The sequence below is a fragment of the Rhincodon typus genome, chromosome 10 (assembly GCF_021869965.1).
Source record: "Rhincodon typus isolate 14 chromosome 10, sRhiTyp1.1, whole genome shotgun sequence".
NCBI lineage: Eukaryota > Metazoa > Chordata > Chondrichthyes > Orectolobiformes > Rhincodontidae > Rhincodon > Rhincodon typus.
This window is the reverse complement of record NC_063341.1, coordinates 13,367,951-13,382,552: the sequence shown is the minus strand read 5'-3', so window position 1 is coordinate 13,382,552 and position 14,602 is coordinate 13,367,951. Positions and strand designations below refer to the sequence as shown.

The window sequence follows — 14,602 nt, the reverse complement described above, 5'->3', positions numbered from 1 at the left end:
TAAGTGTTTCTCACAGTTGCTGCATGGTATTTTATATAAGCACAGGAATTCCTGGAGGCCTGGTTTTCAACCACCGATGCAATTAACAAACATATTGAAATAGACCCCATCTACATGCCACTATGGCACAAAACTGGAAACAAGACTGCCCACCATGACCGGGACAGAACAACAGCGCTTCAAAGGAGGCTACACAACACTGACGATGTCACCTAGAAGGGAGACAAAACATTTGCAATGAAAACCAGTCAGCTTGGCGACCCAACCAACAACTCAAACCGCAACCTGAGCTACAGATCTTCGTTAAAACATTAGGTATTTTAGATGACAAATGTAATGCAATAAAGGAGAAGACATAGTAGAGATAAGTACGTGCATGACACTAAATGAAAGCCTGGATTCTCACGTATGATTCTACCAGAATATTGGGAGTTAATTAATATGGTCTACCTTGACACACATACTCATGTACATCAATAGTGCAGCTGAAGAAGAATTCCAACAGGAACATGACAGTACAGAACTTGACAGGTTGTTTTTATTTTTAAGATGGCAAACATACTTACTGATAATGACTAACAAGACAATTACAACGACAACCGCTATGATGACCTTCATCTGAAAGGAAAAAGGTAACAAGGTCAAAAAAAAGTAGCACAACGCAAACTTTCCCAAACCTTTGTTTACAAGTAATATCTGTAAACACAGATAAATTGTGCCCAACTTAGGAAATGTGTACTGGACTATGGTTTTAACTTCACTTTCTATTGTTGCATATTTTAAGAATCAGATTTTTAGCTCTGGTATATAACATTTAATTAGACTTGGGTCTAGGAAACACTGTTGTGTAAGTAGACCACAGATCAACCAGAATGGAAGCATTATTGTGGTATGACTTTGAACAGATTATCAACTTATAAATTAAGAGAAATGCAATTATAACAAAAACAACAACATAAGAATGTGATTTACTAAGCCTCCTGCATTCCTGTTATACTACTCTTGCTAGCAAATGAAAGAACTTGCACTTAGGTAGTATCCTTCATCACTGCAGGATATCCCAAAGTGCTTCTGTAGAAAATATGGCAATGTTTCGCACTCAGTAAGCTTCCACATCAACAATGAAGTAGTGATCACAATGTAGCTTTTGCTGATGTTGGCATGAGGGATAAATGTTGGTCAGAACATTGGAAGGAACTCCACTGCTCTTTGCTGAAAATGGGCTGTGGGATCTTAAAGTCAAAATGTGAGGGCTGATGGTGAATCAGTTTTAACATCTCATCTAAAAGAATGCTCCAAAATCAGTTTAGACTTTGTACTCAAGTTCTTGAAATGTAGTACTGGCTCCATTTGTGTAACAATTTTTATAAAGCCTTGTTACAATTTAAGAGGTAAAGTTAAAAAGCAAACACTTAAAACAAGTAAATTAAACCAAAACACTAACACACACCAGAAATTATAAAGAGCTCAATGAAACCTAATTTTGTCACTGTGATGTTCCACACGTTGAAATACAGCAACATGTGCTGAATTAAGGGATTCTTTCAAATTACAGAGACGTTATAGACCTAAGTGTTTTAAATGATAATGGATGAGATCACTAGATACTTGAACAATATATAATACTTAGAAATGAAATGCATGAAGGCACCTCACTGCAAGTAATAAATCATGAAGCTACCTTCTTTAAATTCAAGTTAATTGAAACTGAAGTTTCTATGCAAATTAGAATAGTAATTACATCAATTTTTAGTGGCTTGATCTCCTCCCAGGATAGACTATTAAGACTTCTTAGAAGTCCATTCAGTTAAATTATTTTTATACATCAGTAACTGTACTACTATATAAAACTCCCAAATAACTAATGCTTCAAAACACTTCAACAAAACCTTTCTAAAATTATACCCCAATTTAGAGAAACAAAATAAGATAAATTAGAGCAATTTTGGGAGCAAATACAGATGTCAAAAAGGTGTCATCACGATCAACTTTTAGACAGCTTGTTTCACGATTGTTAAATAAACCTTTTTATGTTTCCCATGATTCATTGATCCTGGTGCCAGAATGCTGCACAAAATAATGAAAGGCATCTCTCTAAGGGTGAAGAAAAGGTTAGTTGCCTACCAAATGCAACAGGAAATCATTTTCCACATTTCACAAATTTCTGTAATCCAGTGATGTACAACAATTACAAATAAGACAAAAATGTCTCCTAATCACTCACTTTTCAAATGTGGATTTTACAGGGAACTAGTGAGTTTATCCGTAACAACACTATTAGAAATTTCACTGCATAGATCTTGACTGAGATTGATTAGATCATAGGAGCTAAGAACACCTTGCACCCTGAGGTAGTTAGAAAACAGGGGGCACTAGACAAAAGGGGAATAAAGAAATATTGATGGGATCAAATTAAAAAATAGAACTAGTGAAGAGAAAATAAAATTAACACTGATGTGGGAATATGCAGGAAGGAGGAACAGGAAGTAAGACAATCCAAGAGTTAACATTTTGGTCTCTTTTTATTAATATATACAGAGCTGTTAAGACAGCAAAAACCTATTCCAAACATTCAAGTAGCCTACCATTGCTCTAAAATTAAGGTGTTTGTTTTAAGTGTGAGGTAAAGACTTCCAAAATAGTTAACTCAGGAAGATTGCAATTTCTACTGAATTCTATCATTCTGCAGGTAAAACGCATTGTTTATTTGTTCAACAATATTATGCGCTCAATTCAAGTACAAATAACTCCCCACTGATTTTGTCCACCAGCAGCAAAAGCTCATGTGCTGTAACACCAAGTTATAAATAGGACATTTAGAGTAACAATGCATTTGAATACAAGGCTGTATCTTTATGAATGTTTCTGTTCACAAGTGGATTATATAGAAAAAATGCAGTAAACTTGATTTAAAGAACAAGTTGTAAAGCTCTGGACTATTTCTCCTCATCCACTGCAAATAACTTGTATTTACTTAGCTTCTTTAATGGAGAAGAAATTCCAATGTGAGAAAGGCAGAATGTAGTTACAGAGGAATCTGTCAATTTAACACATTTGAGTATGTGAACCAATGAAAACCAGAGGGGTAAGTAGTACGGACTAGCGGGATTTAACACAGGATGTAGAATAGAAACGGGTGCAGGGCAAAACTTGAAGTGGGTCCCTACAAGCAGATCTAAATTTTTCAGGGAGGAATAAGGCAACTACTTATTCATTGGAAAATTGTATACTAAATTGGATAGAGAACGGCATCCCCTCTTACTTTGTTTGCAGACTGTTCGCTTAGTTGTGTTGTACTTTTAAATGTTTTTGTGTGGATACACATACACAGAATGTTAAAGACAATAACTTGCGAGCAGCTGTTCAGTAACCTCCAGCTTATAACTTCAGGAGAACATTAATACAGAAGCAATAAATCTGAGAATCCAGATAACATTGATCATTAAAAGTATTGAATTAGGTTGATAAGACCATAAAAAATGCCAGAGTTTTGGGATTTATTTCCAAAGGACTAAATTACAATACCAAAGCAGGGAAATCATGTTAAATTTGTAAAAAAAAACATGGATAGACCATATTTGCAGTGCTAAGCACAGTTCTGGTTTCCATGGTACAAAGAGGTACTGCAGCAAGTACAGAAAAGATTTACAAGAATTAGGTAGGCAAGTAGGAAGAAAGGTTGAACAGGTTGGGCCCATTTTTCTGGAAAAGGGAAAATTGAGTTGGCTGATAGAAGGCTCAATAGGATAGATTGAGACAAGCTAAATTTGGTCGATTCCAGAATAAAGAAACATTCAGATAAAACACTGCAGACGCTATAAATCTGAAACAAATAGAGAGAATGCTGGAGAAACTCAGCACAAGTATGGCAGCATCTGTGGAGTCAGAAACACTGAGTCTGGAATGACTCTTCTTCAGGAAAGTACAGAATCTTTCATACCTGCTGAGTTTCTCCAACATTCTCTGTGCTTGTTTAAGGAAATCTCTGTTAATATAGTTGTAATGTTGGAAATGTGAAAGCAAATGTGCACACAGCAAAGTGATAATACTGAGTCAAATTTTTTTAGCATTTTGATTGAAAGATAAATATTGATTGGGAGACGAAGTATAATTTTTCTACTCTTCAACAATAGTTCAAGGAGATCTTTTACGTTCACTTGAAAACACAGATGAAACCTCAATTTCTTGTCTCCTCTGAAAGATGGCATCTCCAACAATGTAGCAATCCTTCAGTAATGGACTGAATCGTCAGCCTAGAATTTTATTCTCCGTCCCTCAAATCGGACTTGAAGTCACAAGCATTTGACTCAGAAATGAGTGTGCCGCCAATTAGCATATTAGTCAAGCAAGTATAAACACTGCTGCAGATCAGTTGGGCTGAATAGTTCATTTCTATGATGTTGATTCTCCACAACTCAACCCATGGAGTTGTTCGCAGCATAATCTCTAGATAATATGGTGAGATAACCCACATTCTAAACATAGAGGACGTTCACAGCTTTTCTTATTAAAATAACGCAGTTTCACATTTAAAAACAGCAGGTGCACCTCAAGTTTAAACGTTTTGAATATCAATTATTATTTTCAGTATGATTCAAACAAAATTTAAATAATGCTTCTTCCTGCAGTTCTACAAAATTAATGGACTGTAGTTTTAAAAAAAGTTGCCTTACATTTACTTCACAGCAAGACAGTTTAATCCTATTAAGTAACAAAAAGCACTGAAATATTTTTATTTTTCCTATTAGTATCCTCTCTGCAAATTAAAAACAAATATCACATTCTTGGAAGGTGTTCAAAACTGTACAACTTCAGAAGATTGGAAACTTGAACAACTTAACATTAACTATTTGATGTCGTCATCTTGCCTGCAACTAAATTACTTTTCATTACATATATATATCATGATATATATATCTCCGAATAGACAAAATAAAACCTTCAAAACTTTCTCTCTTCTAAGAGGCTTAATTGTAATATTTTTAAAAGCAGATTTTAAAAAAATGTTCGGAAACATTACTATTCATACGGCACCACTAATATCAAAATTTGCAGCCCTGTAACTACCTGCTCAAATAGTTAATTCTGAGCAGTCAGTCAATTTGTTTTCTACAGACTTCACAGAAGTAGGTGTTGCCCTCTACCATCCATACCCAGTTCCAGAGCCTATAATTAAAGACTATTTATGTTGGGCCAATAATGGCTTAAAACACAGGTTTATTTTTGGCTTATGGGCTCCTTTATCTGGTTAATTCAGTTCCAAAGAACAACTAATACTGAATTATTGGAGGAATTTAACTCTATTTACTTTTAGAAGTCATTTTGACATTGGTTTCACCACAAACACGTCTTTAATTTAGTTGCTTCAGTTTGTTATATTCTCTAAGCATATGCAAATAATACCCATTAAGAAATTCATCTCACAGTAAATTCTGTTTTCAAATACAACACAAAACCGTATCCTGCTACAGACTGATTTGGGGACAGTATGGCCCAGTGGTATTATCACTGGTCTGCTAGTCCAGAGACCCGGGTTTCAATCCCGCCGTGGCAGATAGTGGAATTCGAATTCCAGATTTTTTTTTATTGAATTAAGAGTCTAATGATGACCATGAATCTATTGCCGGTTGTCAGAAAAGCCCATCTAGTTCACTAATGCCCTTTAGGGAAAGAAACTGCTATCCTTACCTGGTCTGGCCTGCATGTGACTCCAGACCCACAGCAATGTTGATGACTTTGAATTGCCCTCTGGGCAATAAATGCTGTCTGGCCAGCGACGCCCTCATCATGCAAATGAAAAAAAAATTTATTCCAGGAAATTTTACTCAGCTTTGCTGTGGTGTCACTCTCTCAGATGGCTAATCCTCATAACTATAGGTCATACTGTGAATGTTGACAGCCAATGTAACTTTGATGGGCATCAAAACTGCAATTCATTCAGCCCTAGCCAGGCCAAAAGTCTAGAAATGCAACGTGAGAGAAGTTTAATGGATAGCAATCAGAAATGGGAAATTTTCTTAACTTTGTTGCTAAGAAATTTCCACATTACAGAAAACTCCATTTCCTTTTATGTATGTTTTGAATGGTAACTTGATATGATGATACTAGATACTTATTTATCTGGTTTACTTCATACATATAATGCACTTAATTATTTCTATGGATTCTTTGAAGTTCCTGAATCGTTATTTAAAAGTAATTAGACATGCCAAAACAGATGAGGTTCAATGGTCAAAGAAAATGGGAGTGGTGTCTTTTTTCAAAGGTAAAATCAAATCAAAACAACATTGAGGTGGTTTCATGATTAATAAAAAAAAAGAGGTGCCAGAATTTTAGCTTTAGAACTTACCTTCTTTTCAGCTACTCTGCTATGCTGTTTTACTCAGAACTATATTCACTCAAATACTTACCAACATACCTGGGCATGCAACCAGCATAGGCTGGGTCAAAGGGCTTTCTTAATTCTTTGGAGAGATAGAGATCTCTTCTTAGTAAGCGCTGTACCCCACGACTCATTATCCTAGCTTTCCCTGACATTTATACCTAGTAATTATCTCCACTCCAGTCACTTTCATACATCTGCACACTTTTGACATCGCTCACCTTACATTCTCTCCACCACATCTGACGCCGTAGCTGCTTTGCTCTGTTGCTGAAAACCGTGGCATTATCAGATAAACTTTCTGCAAAAGAAATTAAATAGGTTCAAGGCAGAATTTTTAAACACAAATTAAAAGGAGATTTGAAGCCTACAAATCAGTTTAAATCTGATCAATAAATCAAATTCTACAATCAAACCATTGTTCTTCACAATGATGCTCCAGCTACAAGGAAGCCCGTTCAGTGAAATGGGAGGTCAGGTTAATAGAATTTCATGAATATAAGTGCAGATCATGTACCACTTTGCAGCAAGGGCTTTTATTCTCCTCCTGCATGATGCAAAATTGAAATGTGTTCATTTTGAACTGTAATGTTGTTTATTAAAACAATGCATAAAGATTAAAAATGAAAAGCCATTGAAAATCTCATATCTGGTGTAGTGGTTGAAACAGCCAAATTATGGATGGCCTCAAGACCAAATTACTAATTTGTCAAAGTCCCTCAATGTCCCCAGATGCTCCTTCAGCTGCAGCTACGAACAATGCAACCTTGCGTATCCTCAAGAATCTATGTTGAATTCTGGGGCTTCATCCACAAAAAGGTAGGTGAAAAGATAATCAAATGTTGTTCAGTGACTTTCAAAGACTGAAAATTAGAGCAGGTAATTGTTAGCTGAATCTCAAGTAGAAAACTGAAGGCAGATGGAAGTAGGGTTTTTGCCGCTAATTGTTGGTATTTTTGTTGGTTAACAATGTATCTCAAGACCTACAGGCTAGATTTTAACAAAGCCTGATAAGCAGATAGGGAACAGCCCTTGGAAGAACTGAGTAACTTTTAATGGACGTGCAGATCCAGATAATGGAATCTTTTTAAGGGTCCCTTAAAATATGGAGATAGGTCAAATTGACAGCTACAAAAAGAGAAATTGCTGTCCAAGATTGACAGCTGTTATACTTAGAACGTTGTGGATTGCCTCATCTGCAGTGATGGAATTTGTCACAGCTATCAAAATGTGAGCAGAGCTCTTGCAGAGTAGCTTGTTAGATGTAGATGAGCCCAAAGCCTCCTTAGCCAGATGAAGGATCTAAATAAAATAATTGTTATCTCAGCTTTGAAGTTGCAAAGCATCAATGAGGAAGGAAATGCCTCAAGGAAGATGCTATATAATTGTAATAACAGTAAGTTAACACAGCATTACAAAGGTATGCCCTCTACTGAATGCTCCCTTGTTTATGCATCTCTGATATTTATTGTCATTCACAGCCCTTCCCAAAAGAAAAACCCATCATATCTGAGCTTTATCACCATCATAAACTCATTATTACATTATTATACAAATTGAAGAATAGTACACAGTTTAGGACCCCTCTACCACTGCTCAGCTAATTGTCAATGAATAATTCAAATAGAATTAGGACGAGCAGTTTTCCAACACTAGTTAAAAGTAAAGTGCCTGAAATTACCGAGAAGCCAGATAACAAAACACAAGTCGCTTTATCTGGGTTCAGTACTTGCTACAGTTGGATTGAAGAGAAGCAAGGAAATACTACTAATGTTCATTTATTAGACCAACTTCTTTCACAATTTCAATAGTTTTCCTTCCCAGGCAACAGAAATCAACAATGTCTTATTCAGAATCTACACTAAACATTGCTTATAGTGAAGTGAAAAATTTGCATTTTTTTCCCTTTCCAGATTTATAAAATATATGGAGAAATGATTCTTCATTCTCAAAATAGTGATTAAATCCCATCGTTTAAGACTTGCAATCCAAACGGTTCTACTGTTGCTTGACATTCAAATAAAAATTCACTTCAATTATTGTTCATTTCTGATTTTCAGAAGCCACAATGCTTTTCCATTTGTTATTATAGCAATAATTTTGTGAACTGCCGCCAACATCACTTCTGAAGAAGGGAAAGCCTGACAAATTGCCATCTTTTAAGACGTAGCAACCAAACTGGACTTTTTAGCAACGCAGGTAGGTGGGTGGTGGGGAGGAACATAGCCTCTGTGATACATTGTCCTTTGGAAGGCTAAATACATCATAAAAAGGTTACTAAGCAAGATCTAAGCTGTAGACCTTCACAGTATATTTTGGGAATTAATACAAAAGTCACTGAAAAGGTATGTAAACAATGGGCATTTGTTACAGAATTAATACAGATGGTTGAGTTGGTGATAAGCTATGAATGGGCGGCTAGGGCTCAGTGTTTGGACTGTTCCTATACAGGAATGCAATGCAAATTAGTTGAGTTTGGTAGCAGCAGCTAACAAGCTCAGATACGCAGGTTCACCTAAATTATTCCAGGACTGAAAGGGTTAAATTACAATGGCCAGTTTGTAGTGAAGCATTATAAATGATTACAGCAGAGAAGGAAACCATTTAGTCCACTAAGTCTATGCTGGCTCACTGCTATGACTATTTAACTGCTTTATTCACCAGCCTCTTTCGCATGGACTGCAATTATTTTCCCTTCAGGTGCTTACTCAATGCCTTTTTGAAACAATGATTGAAACTCCCTCCACCACCTTTTTAAGCTGTGAATTCCAGACTGTAACCACTTGTTGTGTGAAAACATTTTGCTTTAGCTCTTTTGCAGATTCTTTAAAATCTGTGTCTACTGGCTGACCACCGTGTCACCAACCAGAACAGTTTCTTTCTACAACTCTCTTGACCTTTGTTATTTTGAATAGCTTTATCAGAAGTCCACCTAACGTTCTCTTCAACCACATCTTCTCCAATATATTAACTGAAGTTCCTCATTGCTGAAATCACTCTCATAAATAACTATGGAACTCTTCAATTTGCTCCCAAAGTTCACTGCTCAGAAGGGGGAACAATTCTCCAGTGGAGGCTAAACTAAGGATTTGTAAAGGTTCATTATAATTTCTTTGCTTTTGTACTATTTAGAACACTCAAGATTGTGTTTATCTTTTTAACCACTTTCACAACTTGTCCAGCCACTAACAAGGGCAGTGGCAAACTGCAATTTTTGCCCCAAAAAGACAATAGGTTCTGAGGATAAACTGAAATTCCCACAACTGAATTTAACAGATAAGTTAAGGGTTTCAAGGAAAATGGATCAAAGGTATGTAGTTGGGAGTTGAGGTACAGATCAGTCACAATTTAATTACATGGTAGAATAGGCCTGAGAAACTGAATGTCTATTCATATTCTTACAAGCGCTGCATTTACTTGCATACACATCCCATTTTCACTTGTCATTTTTCTTCCAATTCAGCTTAAATACATTACGAAAGGATATTTTCCTTGTTATACGCAAGAAATGAAGTTTCAATTCAGCTGTGGAAGGCCTGGAACTCCACATTATACTACCCCTAACTTGATGCAAAAATAACCAGTCTAAGAGGCAAACAGCATTATATCAGTGCTGTGAGGGAATTAATTCAGAGGTCAAGACTAAGGCACTTTTATCAAAGTAAAAGGAGGTACCTAAATGATGTGTTTAAGATACAACAGTAAGTCAATGCCTCACTAAATTGAAGTGTAAATAAAGCAAGCAACTGGCTTTACCAGATTTGTCTTGTAGTTCATCAAGTCGCTCCCCTCGTTCAATCACTCGAGTGATGTTCTCCTGCATCACATCAATAACTTCATCCACTTGATTCTGGACACTGACAAGATAAGAAAAACCGATAATTCTCAATATGACTTTAAAACTTCTTAAAACTGGTCTTCTATTAGAAATGTTCATGCACCTTTTGTTTCTACCATCCCCCAACTCCCACACCGGTTGTGGCCAGAAAACCACTAAACTTCCTGCTAGTATGTAATCCTAGATTTGTTGATTAGGCTTGGAATTAATTACCTACATACCAATTAATAACAACATTTTTGAAAACCAAATTACTTAGATACTTGCAATATAGCAAACATTCATATTTACCTTCCACATTATATTATTTAGCAAGATTAACTTTTATGGAGGTGCAAGACAGCAGTATACTGTAAGCCATTATTTTGCTACACCATTATTAGCTCATTCACTACTCACTGGCACTGCATTGACATCACTGCTCACTGCACTTAGTAATTTGTTAAAATGTTCCTGGACTGAATCCAGCTGACAAACATTTCTCCAGAAGGAAAACAAAGAAGCGACAGTAATAAATGCAGAATACTGTAAGTTGACTTTGATTTCCAGTAATAAAGCTGATCTCGAGACACCCATGGCTAGTCAATTCTTAATATATAAAAGGAGGAAAAATATAAATACTGAATTAGGTGGTGGATTGCAGTTTAATTCACATTGAAGACAATACTCCCAGGCAACATTTTGCTCAACAGCCATACTTCTGGTTGGACCAAGTTACTGGAATGGCACATCTTATGGCAAGCAGCACGAATTAGATCTTTTCTTCTCACTTTTTAAGATTGCAACACATTCTGTGTTGCAACTTGCTAGAAATATGAACCAGGAATGACACTGCACTGTCAACAGTATACCTGGGACCTCATGAATGTAGCGATCAATGGCTTTTTTAAATGTAAAAAAGGAAGTAACTATGAACAATGGGAAAGGAAAATGATGTATTAGAACCAGAAATAAAGGGAGGGAAAGATGGATTGAGAATGAAAGAAGAAAAACAAAAAGAAAAGGAATACTTTTTAAAATTTAGAAGGGGAATCTTGATCTTTAGTTGTGTGTAGAAAATGATGCATTGGCAATCAACCCTAATTAAATGAGATCAGGTCAGAAGCAATGCCAGGCAAACCTAAAAATCTGATGAAGGTACAACATGTGTCTACTTGTGTGCTGTACAACACAAGCGGCATTTAACAGACAGTGCTAAGCGATTCCATAACTAACGGCTCAGTTTCAAGACGTGCAGTCTTGCCACATAAAATATCGATGGTGATAGACAATTAAATAAATCAGTGGAGGAGGAAGCTTCACAAATATCCTCCATAATGATGGAGTCCTACACAACAGTGCAAAAGACAGGGCGGAAGTACTTGCAAAAACTTCCAGCCAGAAGTGTTGAGTAGATAATACATCTCAGCCTCTTCTGGAGCACACAGCAGATGCTGTCTTCATCCAACATAATCCACCCTCAGGCTACTGTCTGTGTGGAGTTTGCACATTCTGCCTGTGTCTGCATGGGTTTCCTCCCACAGTCCAAAGATGTGCAGGTTAGGTGGATTGGCCGTGCTAAATTGCCCATAGTGTCAGAGTAGATTAGGTAGGTTACAGGGGAGTGGGTCTGGGTGAGATGCTCTGCGGTTCAGTGTGGACTTGTTGGGCCAAAGGGCTTGTTTCCACACTGTAGGGATTCTAAGAATAATCCACCTCACGTGATATCAAGAAATGGCTGAAGTCACTGGATCCTGTAAAGGCTACTGAACCCTGACAATATGCCAGTAATAATGCTGATAACGTGCTCCAAAACTAGGAGGTACCTGTAACCAAGCTGTTATAGTACAATTACAACACAGGCATTGACCTCGCAATGTGGAATATTGTACAGTTATGTCCTGTACACAGAAAGCAGGACAAATGTAATCCGGCCAAATACTGTCCCATCAGTCTCCTTGTAATCACCAGTGAAGTGAATGAAGGGGTATCAACATTACTATCAAGCAGCACTTGTTTAACAATAACCTGCTGAGTGACGCTTACTTTGAGTTCTACCAGGGTCACTCAGCTCCTGACCTCATGTCAGCCTCAAATACTGACAAAAGAGCTGAACTCAAGGGGGCAAGTCGGGGGTAGACATCTGTTAAGATCAAGATAACGTTGGACCAAGTATGGCTTCAAGGACCCTGGTAAAATTAAAATCAGTGGGAACTGGAAAAACACTCCACTGGTTGAACTCATATCAAGCACAAAGAAAGACTGTCTCTTTAAAAGGTTTCAGAGATAGTAGGAACTGCAGATGCTGGAGAATCTGAGATAACAAGGTGTAGAGCTGGATGAACACAGCAGGCCAAGAAGGGTCTAGGCCCGAAACGTCAGCCTTCCTGCTCCTCTGATGCTGCTTGGCCTGCTGTGTTCATCCAGCTCTACACCTTGTTATCGCTTTAAAAAGGTTAATCATTTACGCCTCATGAATAACATGAATAGAAGGAGAACTTCAGGACAATGTTGTAGATCCAATAATCTTCAGCTGTTTCATCAATGACCTTCCCTTCAAGGTAAGGGCAGAAGTGGGGAGATTCACAGGTGCTTGCACAAAGTTCACTTCCATTTGAAACTCCTCAGATAATGAAGTAGTCTATGCAATGCAAGAACATTCATAAGCCATTCAATAAGATTCAATAAAACTAAGATCTGATCATGGCCTTAATTCCACTGATCATCTTGCCTCCATAATCCAGGACATACTTGTTGATCAAAAATCAATTCAGCTCAGCCCTGAATATATTCAATGACTCAGCCTCAACTGCTCTTTGGAGAAAAGAATTTCAAAGAAGAAATTTCACCATGTCAATTCTGAAACTCGACCACTTTATGTATGATGCACTCAGGAGGGAAAACATTTTCTCAGCATCTACCCTGTCAAGCTCCTCAGAATGCTGCATATTTGAATAAGGCCCAACTTGTTCAACTTTTCCTCACTATATCTTCCTCAAGCACCTCATCCCAGGAACCAGCCTAGTGAACATTTCCTGAACTGTCTTTTGTGCAAGTTTATCCCTTCTTAAATAAAGAGACCAAAACTATACACAGTACTGTAGGTGGGCTATTTCCATGTCCCGTACAGAACTATACATCATACTCTAGGTGCGGTCTCACTACAGTCCTGTAAAGTCATAGTAAGAGTTCCCTTCGTTTACACGTTATCCATCTTGCAATAAAGGCCAACATTCTGTCTGGCTTCCTAAATACTTGCTGTATCTGCATTCTTACTTTCGGTCACTCATGTATGAAAACATCCAGATCACTCTTAATTGCACTAGTTGTCGTCTCTCTCTCTGTTTATATATTAAGTTTTTCTATTCTTCGTACAAAGTAGATAAGTTTCACATTTTCCTACATCATACTCAAACTGTCAAACTGTTTCCCATTCAGTCAACTTTTTTGTTTTGCACTGTTCTCACAACTTGCTTATCTCTGTATCATCAACAAACTTTGCCACAATACATTTGGTTCTTTCATCCAAGTCATTCATTTAGATTGTAAATAATTGAGCCAGAAAACTGATGCTTGAGGCACTCCACTAGTTATAGTTTGCCAACCTGAAAACAACCCACTTCCACAAATCTCTGCTTCCTGTTAGATGGCCCTTACCCTTGCTAACACATCAGATTCAATACTTGAGCTTTTACCTTGTGTAGCAAATTATGTGGCAATTTATTGAATGCTGTTTGGCAATTCTAATAATACAACTATTGGTTCCCCGTTATTTGTCCTGCTTATTACGTCCTTACAAGATGCCAATAAATTTGCCAAAAACAATTTCCCCCTTCATAAAGTTGTACTTCCACATTGAGTGGAATGACCATTGCTCAGTACCCTATTGACACTCTGGGGGTTGCCATTTACCAGAAAATGAACTGGACCATCTGACCAGCCACGTATATATTAGTATTACAGGAGTGGGTCAATGACTGAAGTAACTGACAGGTGGACTCTCCAAAGCCTTTCAGCTCTCTACTGTCAAAGGACAGGAGAGTGACTGAACATTCTCTAGCGTGGATGAGTGCAGCTCCAATACCACTTTAGAAGCTCAACACCATTCATGATAAAAATCTGAACCTAACTTAGAAAACAGATCTTTTTAAAACATAACATTCAGAAACAGCAACTGTGTGAACGAAAAGCCAATGGAACATTAACACTGACATTGGTTATAGGTGTTCAAAGTCGATCTCATCATACAAAGAGATAGTAGGAACGGCCAATGCTGGAGAATCTGAGATAACAAGGGGTAGAGCTGGATGAACACAGTAGGCCAGGCAGCGTCAGAGGAGCAGGAAAGCTGACGTTTCAGGTCTGGACCCTTCAAAAATCCGTTTCCGAAGAAGGGTCCAGAC

The 14,602-nt window shown here is 37.3% G+C and overlaps 1 protein-coding gene across 4 annotated transcripts in view; it reads right to left on the bottom strand.

Moving 5' to 3' along the window:
• Nucleotides 1-14,602, bottom strand: part of vamp4 (vesicle-associated membrane protein 4) — a 54,276-nt gene that overhangs the window by 5,899 nt on the left and 33,775 nt on the right. For all 4 annotated transcript variants that reach the window (XR_007263027.1, XM_048601839.1, XM_048601838.1 and 1 more), the window contains 3 exons: nt 10,139-10,239; nt 6,604-6,683; nt 567-618 (listed from right to left, as the gene is read on the bottom strand). Coding sequence is in view for 3 of the 4 variants with exons in the window: in XM_048601839.1 (XP_048457796.1) it covers nt 567-618; nt 6,604-6,683; nt 10,139-10,239 (233 nt within the window). In the remaining variant the exon portion in view is untranslated. The remainder of the gene's footprint in view (nt 1-566; nt 619-6,603; nt 6,684-10,138; nt 10,240-14,602) is intronic.